The sequence below is a fragment of the Pithys albifrons genome, chromosome 2, assembly GCF_047495875.1.
Source record: "Pithys albifrons albifrons isolate INPA30051 chromosome 2, PitAlb_v1, whole genome shotgun sequence".
Classification (NCBI taxonomy): domain Eukaryota; kingdom Metazoa; phylum Chordata; class Aves; order Passeriformes; family Thamnophilidae; genus Pithys; species Pithys albifrons.
In genome coordinates this window covers 51,908,522-51,924,857 of record NC_092459.1, presented here as the reverse complement: position 1 = coordinate 51,924,857, position 16,336 = coordinate 51,908,522, and the positions used below count along the sequence as shown (strand labels likewise).

Sequence of the window (16,336 nt, the reverse complement as noted above, 5' to 3'; positions counted from 1 at the left end):
AAAAAAAAGTCAGTCCTTCACACAAATATGTGGGGATGGTAGAGTTTTAAAAGTAATTTAATTACATTTTTTTGAATAATCAAACTCATTCCAAAACCCACAATTTACAAGGGCATTCCACCCATAAGCCTCATTTTGGATAGACTGAACTGAAATATGAGGAATAATTGTAATAAATAAAAATCCCAGATGGAAGTGGCTGAAATTATAAGATTCTAACGGTATTGCCAACTAGGCAAACTTGCACTCTAAAATTTGCTTTCAATTAAATATTTTGATAAACTACTAGCAATAATGTCTTTTTCAATTACTATAGTCAATTTAATCCTGGAAAAAAAAATACTCTGAGAAATAATTTCACAAAGCAGTTGGTCATGCTTTTGAGCCCTGAAATCAAATTATTTCATGATTATGTGTACAAATAAGCACAAATTCACTACAAAATAGGGTCTTTCCTATACTTATTGATGTATTTCCCCAAAGGGTGGTGGCACCCTGGACTGTATGAGCAGGAGCTTGGCTAGTCAGCAGAAGTGAGGGATTAATTATCTCCCTGTACTAAACTTCCCTGAGACCACCCCTAGAGACTGCACCCAGCTCTGGGTCTCTCAGTTCAGGAAAGCCATCAATAAACAGGCAAGCTCAGTGTGGGGCTCAGTGCAATGGCCAGGGCTGGAGCAGTTGTCCCGAGGGGAGAGGCTGAGGGATGATGCTGCCTCAGACTCAGCTGTCTGTGAGTCTGTCACTTGGTGATGCTTTGTAGATTTTGCAGAACTCTGAGCTGGTGCTGCAGGCTGTTTAACAAATAAGTGTTGTAATTGTCATAACTATTACTACCAATGAATGAGAGGTAACTGTGCATTATTTTATAAACAAGTGAGCGCAATAATAAAAAATATCTAGATAAAAGTTTATGTAAGTTCTGTCTAATGGAATGTCCAATGGTAATTTCCAATTTTTATGCAAAACTGGTATTACCAGTGAAATGAATTGTCCCGCATTTCTGGAAAATAACTCTAATTACAACAGACACTGAGAAGGAAGAGAAAAAGGTTGATTTAACATGTGGCTTTTCCCAAAATCACTTCACTAATACACTGCTGTTGGAGTATATGTCTCTGGATTAACACTGGCCACTCTGTTTTTTTCAGAAAGTATCTCTGAATTCAGCACAATTTGGCAAATGCAGTCTAGGCCCTTCAAGACTATTTCATTTACTACGCATAGAATACTGACTTGTTAATAGGGCTGTGCTGATAATGCAAAACACAGGAAAAAAGCTCTCTGTATTTTAGCCTGTTAATGAAATATGAAATTCTAAATACAAATAAAATTGTTGTTGTAAGACAAAGTATTAGAGACAGCTAAATGGATAAATAGATGTGGACAATACAGATACATATTATACCAGAAACCTACATAATTTGACCATGCTAGTAAATGAAATTACATATTTTTGACACAGGGGTTGTCTAGCATATTTCTCAAGGTACAGCTACAAATATGCCTGAGATAACTTTAAACTAGGGAACATGCTAGAGATAGTGATGTAGCTGTAGTTTCCTTAAATTGTTGATTTGGATCTGGGAATTTATGCCCCTCTCCTGATGAAGGCTTCCCCCCTCTCCCCACAATGTTTCTTCAAGAAGAATTAAGTTATAGCCATATACAGTTACTTCCAAATGAAAGCATCTATGCAGAGATTTAATGCTCTCTGACTAATGCACTCTAACTTCATTGTATTAGTTCATTTATCTTAACTTTCCTGAGAGTGCTATTCTGTAGACAAGCACTTAGTCAGTTAGCTGGAGCGAACAGTCTCTGCTTCATGCTTACTGCACTCATCACCCATCTTTATACTCAGCTTTATACTAAGCAGAAGACTTAAGAGTTGCTCAGCTGGAAACTATTTTTGCTTCTCTTAGGTATGGACCTAGTGCCTGCTTATTACATTTTTTTCTTTTTGCACTTTCTGTTCTGGGATGTGGAATGTCTTTATTGGAGAACTTTACTGGAGAAAAACTAAATCATATGCCCCTTCACTATGTCTTTGACTAGATGCAAACAAAATCTATTATGATGATTGAAATTTGGAAAATCCTTACACATGTATACTATTTTTCTTGTTTTTAATTTTACATGGAGTACATAGCAATATTAACTTTGGAATACACTGTTAAATTACCTTAATATTTTCCATTATAAGCTCCTATTTCAGATTATTTATAAATTTATCACACTCCAGTCACTGAGGATGAAATTTCTCACGCTCATCATTTCGCCTCAGGCTGAATTTTCATTCAAATACATATAAAAATGTTTCAGCAATTTCCAAAATCTAGGTTAGTGAAAATTAGGTTGGGGTGTTATATTTTTTCCAATGCTAATAACAGTTCGTTCTGAGCTTATGACTTTTGGTATTTGCTAAGAAGTCTGAGAAAATTTCTTTTAAGTTGTGGAAAAATTTGAGCTTACACAATTGTTATAAAACTGGTTTTAGTTATTCTTGTTATCTTTTTTTTTTTTTCCTGGAAGAATCTAGTATCCTTTTAACAAGAGTGAAGAGGTTATCTTTTAAGTACAAAGTTTGTCATAAAACAAATAAAATGGTAGAATTAAAGTTGAATAAACAGTCTGAAGAGTGTGTGACTGAACACCCTTAAAAACATTGTTATCTACTTTTGTGTGTGTGTCTGTGTGTGTTGCGTGTGTGTGTGTGTGTGTTGCGTGTGTGTGTGTGTGTGTGTGTGTGTGTGTGTGTGTAAAAGAAAATCTGATCAATTCTAATTTGCTTCACAGAAACAAGACAGTATGGACAGCCTGGCTTATTCTAAAACCTAATGCTTGCACCCACTGATGTGAGCTTGAAAAAAGGCATGTATTAAGCCCTTTACAAAGAAGTAGATATCCAACCAACACAAGTCTGTAGGCAGTGATGTATTTTCCATACAGAGCTTTTAGGGCTACAAATTAAGTTGAACACAAAAACATTTCAGGGAACAGTTAATGTGCTAAGAAATATCATATTTAAATTTGTCAGATCAGAAGCTTCAGTGGATTTTGGTGGACTTGTGATTGAAGAGTCAAAAATGGCCAGTCATAGCAGCCCTGAAACATGAACACTTCAAATTTTAGCAGCACCTGCCCTTCCCAAATTAGGGAAGTCATAGCTCTGGCAGTGTCCATAAGAGGTAAGGGTAAACATTACAATCTGAGATTAGCAACCTCTGATGCTATGAGGATATCAACACACAGGATAGGGCTCTTGAACTAACCAGAGATCACCTTCGCCCTATAATTGGGAAGAGAAAAATAGCTTATATGCCAGCCTGTGCTCTGTCTACCCACATTCCGGGCTCCCTGTCCAAATACATCAAGGTTTTTATTTCTCAAGAAGGGGCCATCTGATCCCTTCTCTATGTTTTTAGCTCTAGTCCACACAAGTATTAATATTTTTAAACATTTTAGTCCTTGATACCATTTTGAGGATGTGAAGGAATCTTGAATTGATTCTTCTGTCCACTTTCAGGTCAGCAGATGCTCAATTCAGTTAGTGTTATTCAAGGCTCATTTTGTGGTGTTAGCTTTTTTGTTTTGTTTTATTTTGTTTTAGTTTTGTTTTCCCCCCAAATCATGTCCACAACAATTTCTCTCACACAAGTAAGATGTCCTGTGGCTAAAAACAAGATTTCTGATTACAAGTCTCTTCTGCATAGTTTGGCTGTATTTTTTGGCATGGAGACTAAAAAGGCTTTTGTCTGAATGTGCAGCAGCTCATACTTCACTCACATTGACCATGACTGAAGTGTTGTTTGCAAAACTGTGCTTTTGCCCCAGCCAAAACTGACAACACATTGGCTTGAAGTGTTTTGCACAGAGCCAGCATCTGCTAATACAAATGTAAGATGCAAAAGCATGTTACAATTTCTGCAAAAAATATTCAGTTTAAGATCTACATGGTGTATACAGGCAGGAGAATTATTTTTCCTTGGTATGCTACTAGATGTCCTAAAGCACTTGAATGAATTACAGACTGTAATTCACTCAATAATACATTGCTGGTACTGCTGCAGTCTTCACAGCCTTCTTTTTCAGTGTAAATTTGTTGTCCACATTGCTGAAGGCTTTGAAAAATCTCTCTTCAATCTCTTTCCACTGTACTGCTATTTGTTATCAGGAATAATTTACCTGTTATATCTGGAAATGTATTTGGATAATGAAAACACACATAAGATGTAATGAATTAAGAGAATGTTCAGAATTATTTTTCTTAGGGACAAGGACTTATTTTTTAGTGAGGAAGTATTTAACTAACCAAAAAATGCTTGCACTTCTCTGAAATGACATTTGTTGAAAAGCTGGTAAAATGAATTTATGTGTTGTTTACTTGTTGACAGAAATTTGAGTATTAAAGTATTTTTTCCAAGAAATTGCAACATTTTAGTAGTACAGGTTGACAATAAATGAAGAAATACTTTTGTCCACCTAAATCATTAGGATGTGGGATAAAATCACACTAAAACATGGTCTGAAAGCTGAGTGGACAATAGAGTCCATAAGGACTCCTATTTGCCTGCTTCTGGCAGGACATGCAGTCGGTCATATTTTGAACAGCTACTCTTCCGAAGTTACACTCTGATTAAAAGAGATGTTTTCTTGCTAATCCATCCTGTGACAGAAGTAACAGCTAAAAATAAAGAAAAAATAGCAGTGACAGCAATATGCTGGCAGGATTTTTTTTGTTAAGAATAGAAAGTAGTGCTGTCAAGGACTGAAAATAATTTCATCTGTCAGAAATCCTAGAGCCGGGGTGCTTGTGTAATGGGACCAAAAGAGATCGGACAGATTGGATTAAAGTTGCTGAGCAATCATTCCTTTCAGAAAAATATAGTCTAACATCTGAAGGTTTATTCAAAGAAAAATATCTCTTTTCGAAATAGAATTAAATATTGACATCAAGAAGATCTATACATCATCAAGTACCCATGGCTCAGAGCTGGATTACATTGTTTAGATTTGCAAATGCTTTTCCTTGATCACTTTGGTGAGATAATAAGTGTACGTAATACCTCTAGATTACAGATCTATTGTGAGCTGGGTTGTGTTTATTTATTTATTTATTTGTGTGTTTGTTTGTTTTATTATTTGTAGCAATTCACAGAGACAAACCTGAAAAACAAGAAAAAATTGAGAGGAAGGAACCCCCAAAGGGTATGTATTCAGCATCTGATATTCTTTGCCTTTTTACCCATGGTTCAAAATAGTCTAATCTATTGACTCTTAGAGTGTTCTTGTAGCTCTCAATTATGCTTAAGGATGAAGGATATGTTGTGAAGGACAGCTGAAAGGAGAACAAGGATTTTAAAAGCACTTTGAATTCATCACTCCACAGAAAGTCTGAAATTATATCCAGAGATTAATAAATAAGTCTTTACTGCATTATTATGGAAAAGATGTCCAGAGCATAAATAGGTGTCTATTTTATTCTTATCGGAGAATCATAGAATATTCTGAGTTCTTTAATAAATCCAGAATAGTTCTGATCAAAATGTAATGAGCAAATTATAACATACTGGACATGGTTCCTTGAGACATTCTGCTTTGGAGATCTTAGAAAAAAGAAAGAATTTCCTCCAGATTCATTTAAAATACTTTGGGGAGACAGCTTAGAGAGAATTTATTAATTTTCTGGTAGTGTGTGTCCACAAAATATTAAGATCTATCTGTCGTAGGATTCAGAATACTGTTTACTCTCCACCCACGACTCATGAGTTAGCTCTGGTTTTCAAGAACCACCAACTTACTGTTGCATTTTGTGAGAGAAGTTTTAGCAAAATGGAATTCTGTTGGAGTGTACTTACTTGCTTGTCAAAACATTTTAAGCCTTCTGAGAACATGTCCTTTGCACAAGAATGTGGTTAATGATGTCTTAGGCTGGAGGAAGAAACACATTCTGGAAGAAGTAGGCCAATGGTTATAATAAATCACCCCCCAAAAGGGAAGACTGAATAGCCAGCAACAGCAGAATTTATTCAGGCCAGGAACATAAGTCTCACAACTCAAGTGAACATGTACTTCCTGAAATCTATGCTTGGCTAGGACTTTCTGATAGTCTCTGATTAGAGCTTTTCCATTTTATATAAGTAAATCAACATGCATTTTGTTAATAAGACTGAATTTAGAGGTTAATGGCAGGAATATAAATTCAGGTTTCTGTTAGAATTAATTTTTTGTTACTAGAAAATGGAATACTGGTAACATAAGAAATTTTTCCTGAGAATTGGAAAAATGAAAAAAGCAAAAACTATAATGTTACATATTAAAATGCGAATGTGTCTTTAAGACTTCTGTTATTAGGTGGAAAACAGAGAGATCTTTCATTTGTTTTCATAGGAGAACAATATTTAATGTTTTTTTAAGTTTCTTGAGACAGAAAAAAAATTATCCCAGCAAATCTCAGATAGTCACTGAAATAGGATAATGTTTGTTATACCCAGAATCACAGAATTGTAGAATCACTGAATATGCTGAGTTGCAACGGACCCACAGGGCTCATTGAATTCATCCCTTAGCCCTGCACCCATCCCCAAAAATCCATTACTGGTTATCCATTTGAAGAGTCAGACCATGTGCCTGAGTATCATCCAAGTGCTTCTTGAACTCTGTCAGGCTTGGTCCTGTGACCACTGCCCAGGGGAACCTTTTCCAGTGTCCAATCACCCTCCGGGTGAGCAGACTCTTTCTAATATCTAACCTAAACCTCCCCTGACAATTTCTGGCCGTTCACTTGGATCCTATCACTGGTCACTACAGAGAAGAGATCAGTGCCTGCCCCTCCTCTTCCCCTCATGAGGAAGTTGTAACTGCAATGAGGTCTTCCTTCAGTCTCCTCTTCTCCAGGCTGAACAGAGCAAGAGACCTCAGCCACTCCTCACATGCTTCCCCTCAAGAACCTTCACCATCTCCCTTGTCCTTCTTTGGACACATTCTGAGATCTTAATATCTTTCTTATACTGCAGTGCCCAAACCTGCACACAATATTCAAGTTGAGGCCGTGCCAGTGCAGAGCAGAGCAAGACAATCCCCTCCCTTGACTGGCTGGCAATGCTGTGCCTGATGCCCCCCAGGACATGACTGACCTTCCTGGCTGCCAAGGCACTGCTGGCTCATATTCAACTTGCCATCAATCGGGACCCCCAGGCCCATTTTCATGGCACTTTCCAGCATCTCATTCTGGTTACCCCATCCCAGCTGCAAGAATCTGGCACTTTCCCTTGTCGAACTTGATATGGTCGGTGATTGTCCAGTCCTCTAATCTGCCAAGGTCTCTCTGCAGAGCCTTCCTGCCTTTGAGGGAGTCAACTGCTCCTCCCAGTTTTGCATCATCTGCAGACTTGTTTAGTATTCCTTGCAGTCCTGCTGTCTTAACTTGCCATAATTCCTATTAATATTTTGTCTACCTAATGGCATTTTGTCTTAAAGTGAACGTATTAGTTTTGTTTTGTGAAATATTGACATAATTGCTTCTAAACACTACTATTCAAAGCACTAGGAAACATTGCTTTCAGACTATACATTAAATTTCAAAACAATGACTATGGATATGTGTCTTTCTAAGTCCCATTTCATTGTAGTGTGACTGGGAGACTTCAGAGACTGCATCCCTGTATTTTAACTGCTTATTTCCTACTTTAAACACATTCTCTTTTCAATCTCTAGATAGTAATGGAGAATGTAAATAGCATCATATTCTAATTTATAATAAACTTCTGTGATGTAGTTTAGGAAACTTATTTAATGACAGAGAGAACTATTAGAAGAGTCTCAGTCACTTAGAAGTGACTTGGTCAGCTGTGTCAGGAACCCATTCTCATATATTTCATCTCTCTATTATTTAAAAAATATGACAGCCAGAATATTCCCTACCATTCTTTTGCTTCCTGTTAGATATGGAATTCATGGTAATGTAATGAAGTTCCTTATTTCCTTATGATGGTCAAAGGGAATTTTACTAAACTTGGATGAAATCACAAGAGTTAGAGATAAAGCTAGCTTTGAGTTTCACAGCTGATTTTTCTGATGACTCTACAATCTACATGCTTATTTTCCATTTTCTGGAAAATTATAGTGTAAAATCCTAAAAAAAAGAGTGGAAAATAATTCTATGAGTGAGTGGATAGCATAATGCAGTTTCTACTGTTAATCTTCACTTTGCACATACTGAACATCTAATTATGGTTCTGAGGTCATCATTGTCAGTGACTGATCTCAGCTAGTGTCCATTACTAGCTATCTGTATCCATGCTAGCTATCCATATCTATTACTGGCTATCCATTTCAAGCCAGCTGGCAAGTGATAGGTGTATCGTTTGTGCATGTGATGCTCTTCAGCTCCAGGATTCATTCCAGGATTTTTACAATGTGTGCATGACAGAATATGGGGTGGACTGGGTGAACTACTCTTTTTATTGCAGGCAACAGCATTTACTCTGAGCTCTGCCTTAGTCCTCAGTTTTCTGAAAATCTTCAGGAATTGACAGAAGACTGCAAGAGATGATGCTAATGTAATAAACAGCTGAGGCATGTTACCATGGCAGTAACTTGTTAGCCAGATTTGGCTGCTCACACCTGTGTAGTATGATGTATGCAGCACAAATATGTAACACAGAGTGCCATTTTTTCTCCTAAGGCTTATTTTGGAATTATTTTTGATTCTTAGGATTTTCCACATTTTTCCTTTATATATATATATATGTGTGTGTGTGTGTGTGTGTGTGTGTGTGTGTGTGTGTGTGTGTGTGTATTTATATATATGTAACACTTTCTATCTTTCCTAGTGACACAAAAAGAAAAACTGGAAAGACAAGAAATAATGGAAAAAAAAGAAAGACATGCAGGTAAATACTTAATGTCAGAATTTATTTCACATTTGGAGATATCCTAGAACTAATTCTCTACTCAATTTCCATTTATGTATTCCCTTGATTGCAAAAATGTTATATGAAGATATGAATAAAAATAATGAGGTCATGTAGAGGTTTGCCGACGTACAGACCAAGTAGCATTTTGTATTCCTTCTGTGTGTTTCTATATTTGTTTTTGTTTTTCTGAAGAAGGGAGATGATATATTTTGTACTCTGGATCAGTATAATCTCATGGTAATCACTGAGTATTTCCAACACTCACAAAAGGTATGGTTGCTAAGAGACTTTGGTCATCCAAGGAAAAACACCTGACAGACTAACAAAGGTGATGAGTCAGGGCATGAGGGGCAAAAAAAAAAGGCATTTTAAATACAGTACTGTGCAGGGGTGTTGCATAGGCATTGAATAGAACAGGACTAATTCTTTCAGTAGTTACTTGCAATAAATAGGTACCTAGCACAGTTTTATCTTCCACAGTTCTTACTTCCTTTTCAAACTTCAACACAATGCTCATGCATACATTTTTGTGTTCTTAGTATAACCTTATATGCCACACATGGTCCCTGTAGGGTACCTCAGGGGATATGAGCATATGCAATTTTCAGTTCTGCACATCAGTGGACAGAGTACTGTGTAAAGATTAATCGCAAAAATTAACAAATCAGAGTCCACATAGGAGAATATGTCAGACTACCCATCACTCACTCAGTGACTACTGTACAACTCAGGTGTATTATGAAACCTGAGCCAGAAATGTAGTCACTACAGTGTAGTTAATTTGAGTTTGTAAAGTGGAAATTAAAAGTAAACAAAAAACCCCAAAGAGCATTACTTAGAATGTTATTGCAATTAGATCTGTAATTAATTATAGTGTTTAATCATTCATAGCTGGAAAAACTGTTAGTTGTTCTGTAGAGTTAGAAAATCCTTCAAAAATTAACCAAAGTAGTAAACAAGAAGGATCAAAAATAACAATAAATCAAAATGAACCAATAAATTACAGTACATAAATATGCATTTTTTAAAAAAACTAATGCCTAAATAAACATAAACAAGTATTCATCTTCTCAACTAGTTTTTTTCATAGGATTACACTTGAGCTAGAAAAGCCAATCCTCACACAGCCAATGGCAAAGACCTCAAGGGTGGCAGATGAGTTTTTGAAAGTTTGAATCCCATGTTTTGGCATCAACAATGGACAGCAGCAGCTGAAGCAATCTTTCTCATTCTTTGCATGGATAACCATGGTGCCTAGTTATCTTTCTTCATTTTTTTTCTTCTCTTTCTCACTTAAAATGCAACTTTTCTCTATTAAATGAGCATTAAGGATGTTGGGTTTTATTTCTAGCTATTCACAAAGAGAAACCTGGAAAGAATGAAAAACATGAAAAGAAAGCACCTACTAAAGGTAATGCAGATTGTCTTTAGATATTGTACAATTTTAGATTTTCAGTGCTTATATAGTGTGGGAGAATGTGCACATGAGTATTTTAAATACAAATCTCTTTTAGTTCATGCTGTACATTTTTTGGATGTTCTCACTTTTGCTTGAGCAGGTCTTGATCAGCCCCTGAGTGAAGTCTTACTCAGTATATATTTCTTGCTTAATGCTCTTGTTATGATGGATAGAGTTAATTATAAATAATTCTTATACAGCTAAGATTATTTTATTTGTATTTGTCGATGCTTTTCCCTCAACAATGGGACTTAGTCATTTTCCTGCAAAGAAGGTTTTCTCTTATGTATCAGTTTTCAATTTGAAGCAAATCTAATGCAAGAGTGTTTACCATCTCTCAGTCTGAATCTTCCATCATATCCAAAAGTAGATTTTCATTTTGTTGCCTTTACTTTTTTTAATAACATTTTAATTCCAGTACATGATTTGCACTGTTCTTCATGGCAGAGATGGCTTTGGTTAAAATTTACATATCAGCTAATTATCATATATATTCTGAAACAATATGATGTGTGTAAGAAAGGTGATTTTTGCAATTATTTTGACTGATAGTTCTGTCTTTAGTTGTGATTCTGGTAGAGAGATTTAAAAACCCTATAACTTTGCCCTATTATCCCTTTTTTTAAAGACTAACATTTATTTTTGCTTGGCATTTAAATGTTTTTCTCTCAGGTTAAATGTTTCTCTGACACAGATACTTATGTAATGAAATTCAGTCTCAGTCTTTGCCTCTTTTCACTTTATCCCATTTACTCTTAAAGAAACCACTATGCAATTTGCCTTAGTATTGGTTTGTTTTGCCATTCAGATGATGAGATGAGTGAATTAATTAGGTTTAATCTGAATCTGTTCAGACAATATAGATACAAATGTACAAATCAATCTTTTTCGGACTTGACCATACTTTACAGAGAAAGGTGGAACAGAAGATAGGAGGGAAGAAAGAGAGAAAGCAAAATGAAGACTTAAAGCCTTAAAGAACTTTAAAATGTAGCCGTTTTCCAGTCTCTCTTTCAAAGAGACATTTGTTCATTTTTTTTAATTGCAGTTCATAGTTTGAAGCATAGGGTTGTGGGTTTTTTCATAAAATGAAATCACACTGAAATAATCCAGAGAAAATAAATGCTCGCTGTGTCTGTGTAGATGTGAAAAGCAAATAACTTCCAAGAATCACTGAGATAGTCCTAATGAGCAGCCAGCCTGTTTACTCATTTGTCTTCTGCTAGCTAACCAAATAATCACTTAGGGCTTTAATGTGTCTAATAGCAGTCATAACTCCAGTCACTGGCTGGAAAATTTTATGAAGACTTTGGACACTGTAGCTGGGAAGATTTGCTACTGCAGCCATGCTGCCCTCACTTGGCTAGTTTCGCTGCTCTGAGTCCCCTACAGGTGGACTCAGGGCACCAGGTCAGTCATCCTGAGTGTTTCCAAAGGTTCACTTCTGCTGGCAGTGTGCTAGTAAACTATCCATTGCCAGGCTCGCCTCCCTTTTCTCAGGCATCTACTCTAATCTGGATTAGCTACCAGCAGTGCTGAGGGGCTATTTCAACCATTTACAGTCCCTAAGAAATGTGAATGTTCAGGTCCAGACCAACCTCAGGAAACAGGTATCCTGAAAGTTGGCTACTTCCCCCACAGTTAACAAGTTTTCTATAGGCTCAATATAAAGGCACAAGGTAATTCTTCAGCCCCTGTTAAAAGCTCCAGAAAGCCTCTGATACAAATGCTATTTAAACACATGATCTAAGGAACGGCTATCTCAAAAAAAACCCCCCAAACCCAAGTCTAAATATCAATCATGGCACATATAGGCAGCAATTATAGGATGGAATTCAGTTAGAGAGGATGTTGTTATTATGTAGTTGTCAGTTGAAACAAGTGTAATTAACTCTCAAGACTCTTTTGTTCAGGCAATCTGTCTGGATGGCGACTAAGCAGGAAAAGATAGGAGTCTCTGTATAAAATTTTGACATAGAAGTGTTTGTTTTCACAGTGTATCCTGTGCAGACATGAACTCACTTAACCAAGCGCCAGACTTGTGGCAGTGTTTGTACGACAATGAGCCCAAGCTAAGAAAACTGCCTTTCTGTAAGATGAATGTAACCACATGGCTTAGTTTGGGCTGGAGCATAAGACCAAGTGTGTGTCTTCTTGGAACTTGAGATGAACAAGTTTGTATCTTGTGGAATATGCAGTATAAACATTCTCAATGAAGCTTCAGATCATGTGACTCACATCTTCTAGTTAAAGACTTTTAATAGATATTTTGAAGCCTATGTGAGCCTGAGAAAAAGAAGCAAGAATTTTGGAAACTGAAAAACAGGAATTATAAGGAAATGTGAAATTTCCAGGGATGTTTCTTTGTCAATATTTTCTCATTCTTTGTGAGTTTTTTCCCTAAAATACAACTGTTCTCATTTCTAGTAACTCAAAAAGACAAACCTGAAAGACATGAAAAAGCTGAAAAGAAACCTCCTCCCAAAGGTATTTGTTTATCTGTACTATATTTTTTAAACTGAATTTACATTAAAATGCATAAACTTTATTTTATTCAAGCAGACGTTTTCAACATGCATGAAAAGTCAGCTATATGAAAGTAAATTAAAATTATTATATAATTAGAATTAAAATGTGTCTAGAACATTCAGGGGTTAATACTATGCTTGATCCCTTTTAAAATCTGTTGAAATTTCAAAGATGAGAATTGAAAGTATGGACCACCATTTCTCTTAAAAACAACTAGGCCTGTCTGTAAGTGATGTGACAGACATTTTCACTATAACTATTAAGGAAATTAATTCTTCACTAGTTAGTAATATCTATTTGTGCCATGACTTTGTTTGGGAGCAGAAATGTGCTTGTATAAATATCTGCATTCTGGTTTATAATAGTTGTATTCAGTTGATAAATTGATAAAATCAGTCTAATCAACCCAGTGTCTTAATATAAATAGGAATCTAGATCCTTACAGAAAACATAGATTTGGTAGCATACAAGATGGAGACATGAAGAAAATAGAAATACGAACATCACAGTAAAAGATTACTTTAAAACATATTCAGTGGCATTTTATAATACTATTGGATTTTCCACTAGAGTGAACTAGAAACACACATATTGTCAGTATCCATGTCTCAGGTGAGAAAAAAATTACTGATACATAAAAACAGAAGGAATACTCCAGGTCTCACCAAGCTTTGTGTAATTTCAGCTACTGATAATTGCAATTTAGTAATTCGTCTTGGAAACTTCCTCTCTCTGCTGCAGGGAACCTCGTTAATTGCTCCCAGACTAGTCTTTTGGTCTGGGGGACTGGTGTAGAAAAAGACTCAAGAGCTCAAGACTTCTTGGACAAAGACTGAGAACCCCTGCATGAAAGCAACCCTTAAAAAAAGCCACACACTAACTGCTTTTCCAGCTTACAATGAAGCTTAGCTCTGATCTCTGAAGTTTAAATTTACTCAGATTCTGCCTGGAAGTACCTTTCATATTTGTTTGCTTAATGACCAACTTTTATCTCCCTAGTTTTTACCATAATAACTCGTACTGCCATTAGAAACACTTGATATCATTTGCCGTAGCCTACTATATTTAGTATCAGTCAAGTACTTGGTGCAGGACTGAATATAAAACCTGTTTGCATCTCATATTTCTGTTTAAGTCTGTCTGGCTTGAGAGGATTATAGTTATCATCAGATCTGACCAGGCTGTTAATAATGAAGAAATGCTCATTAGCAACAGCACAATATAAAATTTGAGTATTATTTTTGGGGTAAAGAATGACACTGAAAGTTTTTTCTTTATTACCTGCAGAGGAGAAGAAAATAAAGAGCACTAAAGAAGCAAAAGTTAAAAAGGAAGTGAAAGATGGAAAAGGAGAAGCAAAGATTTCCGAGAAGGTCAAGCAGGCAGAGATTAAGACAACAGAAACTGGGCTAATAAAAGCCAAAACGAAAGTTAAGGAGGAGAAAGCTCTTCAGACTGTAACTAAATCGGATGAGAAAGGTAAACAAAATGAGGAGGAAACAGATGAAGATCTTAAAAAGGTAGTTGGGAAGAATAAGAGAGAATGGAGTTAAAGCTGTCAAACACCAAAGTTTGCCCATGAAAAACAAAGGTGCAGTACAAGTAAATCCCAGATGAATCTCACAGTGCTAGGAGGAGACTATCAAAAATAAAATAAGTTTCATGTATGTAACCAGAAGGTTCTAACAGTTTGTCATGGCTAAAGATTCATTTTAATTTATACCCTTCTTTACCAAGGATCAATTTCTCTTCAGCTAGGTCTGAGGCTTCATGGATTTACCCAGTATCATCTTATATAGTGGATTACTAGTAGAGTTATTTTGGAAAATACAGACGGCTCAATGACCTGTTGGGAATTTTGTTTTGTTTTTTACATCTGCATATGTCGTCTGTAATGACAAAGTAGCAGAAGAGAAAAGGGAATGCAATTACTTACCTAACATCATATTTTATGAGGTATTGTCAGATTATTAGATATTGTATGACAGTGTCATACCTGCCTGATGTAATTTAATGTGAACAGCTTCCAAATTTCTCCTAAAAAAGCAAGAAATGCTATTACTTTTGTAAAAGGAAGAAATTGAGTGATAGCAAATCAACATGCATCAACACCATATAGGTAACAAAGGCTTTAAGTATATATCCACCTTTGTCAAAGTAAAACTGAGTTCTTCACTTCCAGGTTGCACTGACTGGTTCTCTGATTTCCCTCTGGCCCTTCCATGGCGTTAGGTACGAGTTTGTATGAAAGTAGGCAGCAGGACCTGGTTTTCTGTATGAACTGGCACACTGCAGCCAAGGGATTTTTCTGGCATAGGGGCAGCTCAAGGTTGCATGATGCACCCAGCGGATCATTTCAGCTGATCACAGATAAGGCTGTACCTTAGCATCAAAGAAGAAATCCCTACCTGGATAACTGAATCTGCCTGGGCAGATTCTCTTGGAATTTCACAACCATCTGCTCTGGACCCCTTGGGAGTTGCCTAAGTTATATGTTTCTAGGAAACTGAGTGATGTAGCCCAATTTCTGACATGCATAGTGTACTGAACTAGTATATTTTAACATTTATTTGTATTCTAGTTAATTTTGTCTTTTACTTGAAATATTTGGACCTTGGAGTCATGAAATCAAAGCAGCATCTATCACACTAATTGCTGTGACCAAGGAAAAAGTTCAGCAAGTTTCAGTGCACAGTGGGATCCAGTCCATACTGTTCAGGATAAAGCTTGCAAAAAGAAAGGGTGTACACATGAGTCACTTTACTCCCAGCATAATATTTTAAGTAAGTAGGGATCGAAGATTACAGAGAACAATAGACAATAGTGGTGGGGTTTTTTTATTGCTTTGGGTTTTGTGGGTTTCCCACCACACACCTTCACTACTTTTAGTTGATAAATATTAGCAAAATGATCCATCTTGACACTAAATATTAATGAATCACTTTGTAAGTCTGCTTTAGAGTGTGATCCCAGTGACTCTGCATGGAATTCTAATAGGTGAAAGTGAGAATGAGCAGCTGGAGTGGTTGCAGGAAGGAGCCTCTTCAACTTCCCTTATCACTGGAGGTAGGGCTACACACACATCCAGTGAAAGTTGCCTTTTCTACTGTTGCCCTTCCCTTTCCCACCATAAGCCACTGACACCCAGCTGGATACCCTCAGAAAATTCATTGTTATATTTCAGTTCCAGTGTGACCCAAGGTGAACATAATTTTAAAGTCAATGCAGTTTCACCAAGATTTCCTGATCCTGCAATCTTTAGTTTTACTTGCTCAAGGGAGTAGTTCTGCCAGCTTATCTGAAAAAAATATAAAAAATATGGCATTGATCACAGAAGAGTTGTTATGATTTCCCTTCTGTTGCATCGTTTCTTACTCAAAATTGAAAAAGATAGGTTATCTCTCTGGGTAAATCACATGAAGTCCAA

The 16,336-nt window shown here is 36.3% G+C and overlaps 1 protein-coding gene across 1 annotated transcript in view; it reads left to right on the top strand.

Moving 5' to 3' along the window:
- Positions 1 to 16,336, top strand: part of TRDN (triadin) — a 221,117-nt gene that overhangs the window by 61,466 nt on the left and 143,315 nt on the right. Inside the window, exons 7-11 of the mRNA XM_071547897.1 lie at positions 5,152 to 5,211; positions 8,838 to 8,897; positions 10,273 to 10,332; positions 12,808 to 12,867; positions 14,197 to 14,388. Coding sequence (XP_071403998.1) covers positions 5,152 to 5,211; positions 8,838 to 8,897; positions 10,273 to 10,332; positions 12,808 to 12,867; positions 14,197 to 14,388 — 432 coding nt within the window. The remainder of the gene's footprint in view (positions 1 to 5,151; positions 5,212 to 8,837; positions 8,898 to 10,272; positions 10,333 to 12,807; positions 12,868 to 14,196; positions 14,389 to 16,336) is intronic.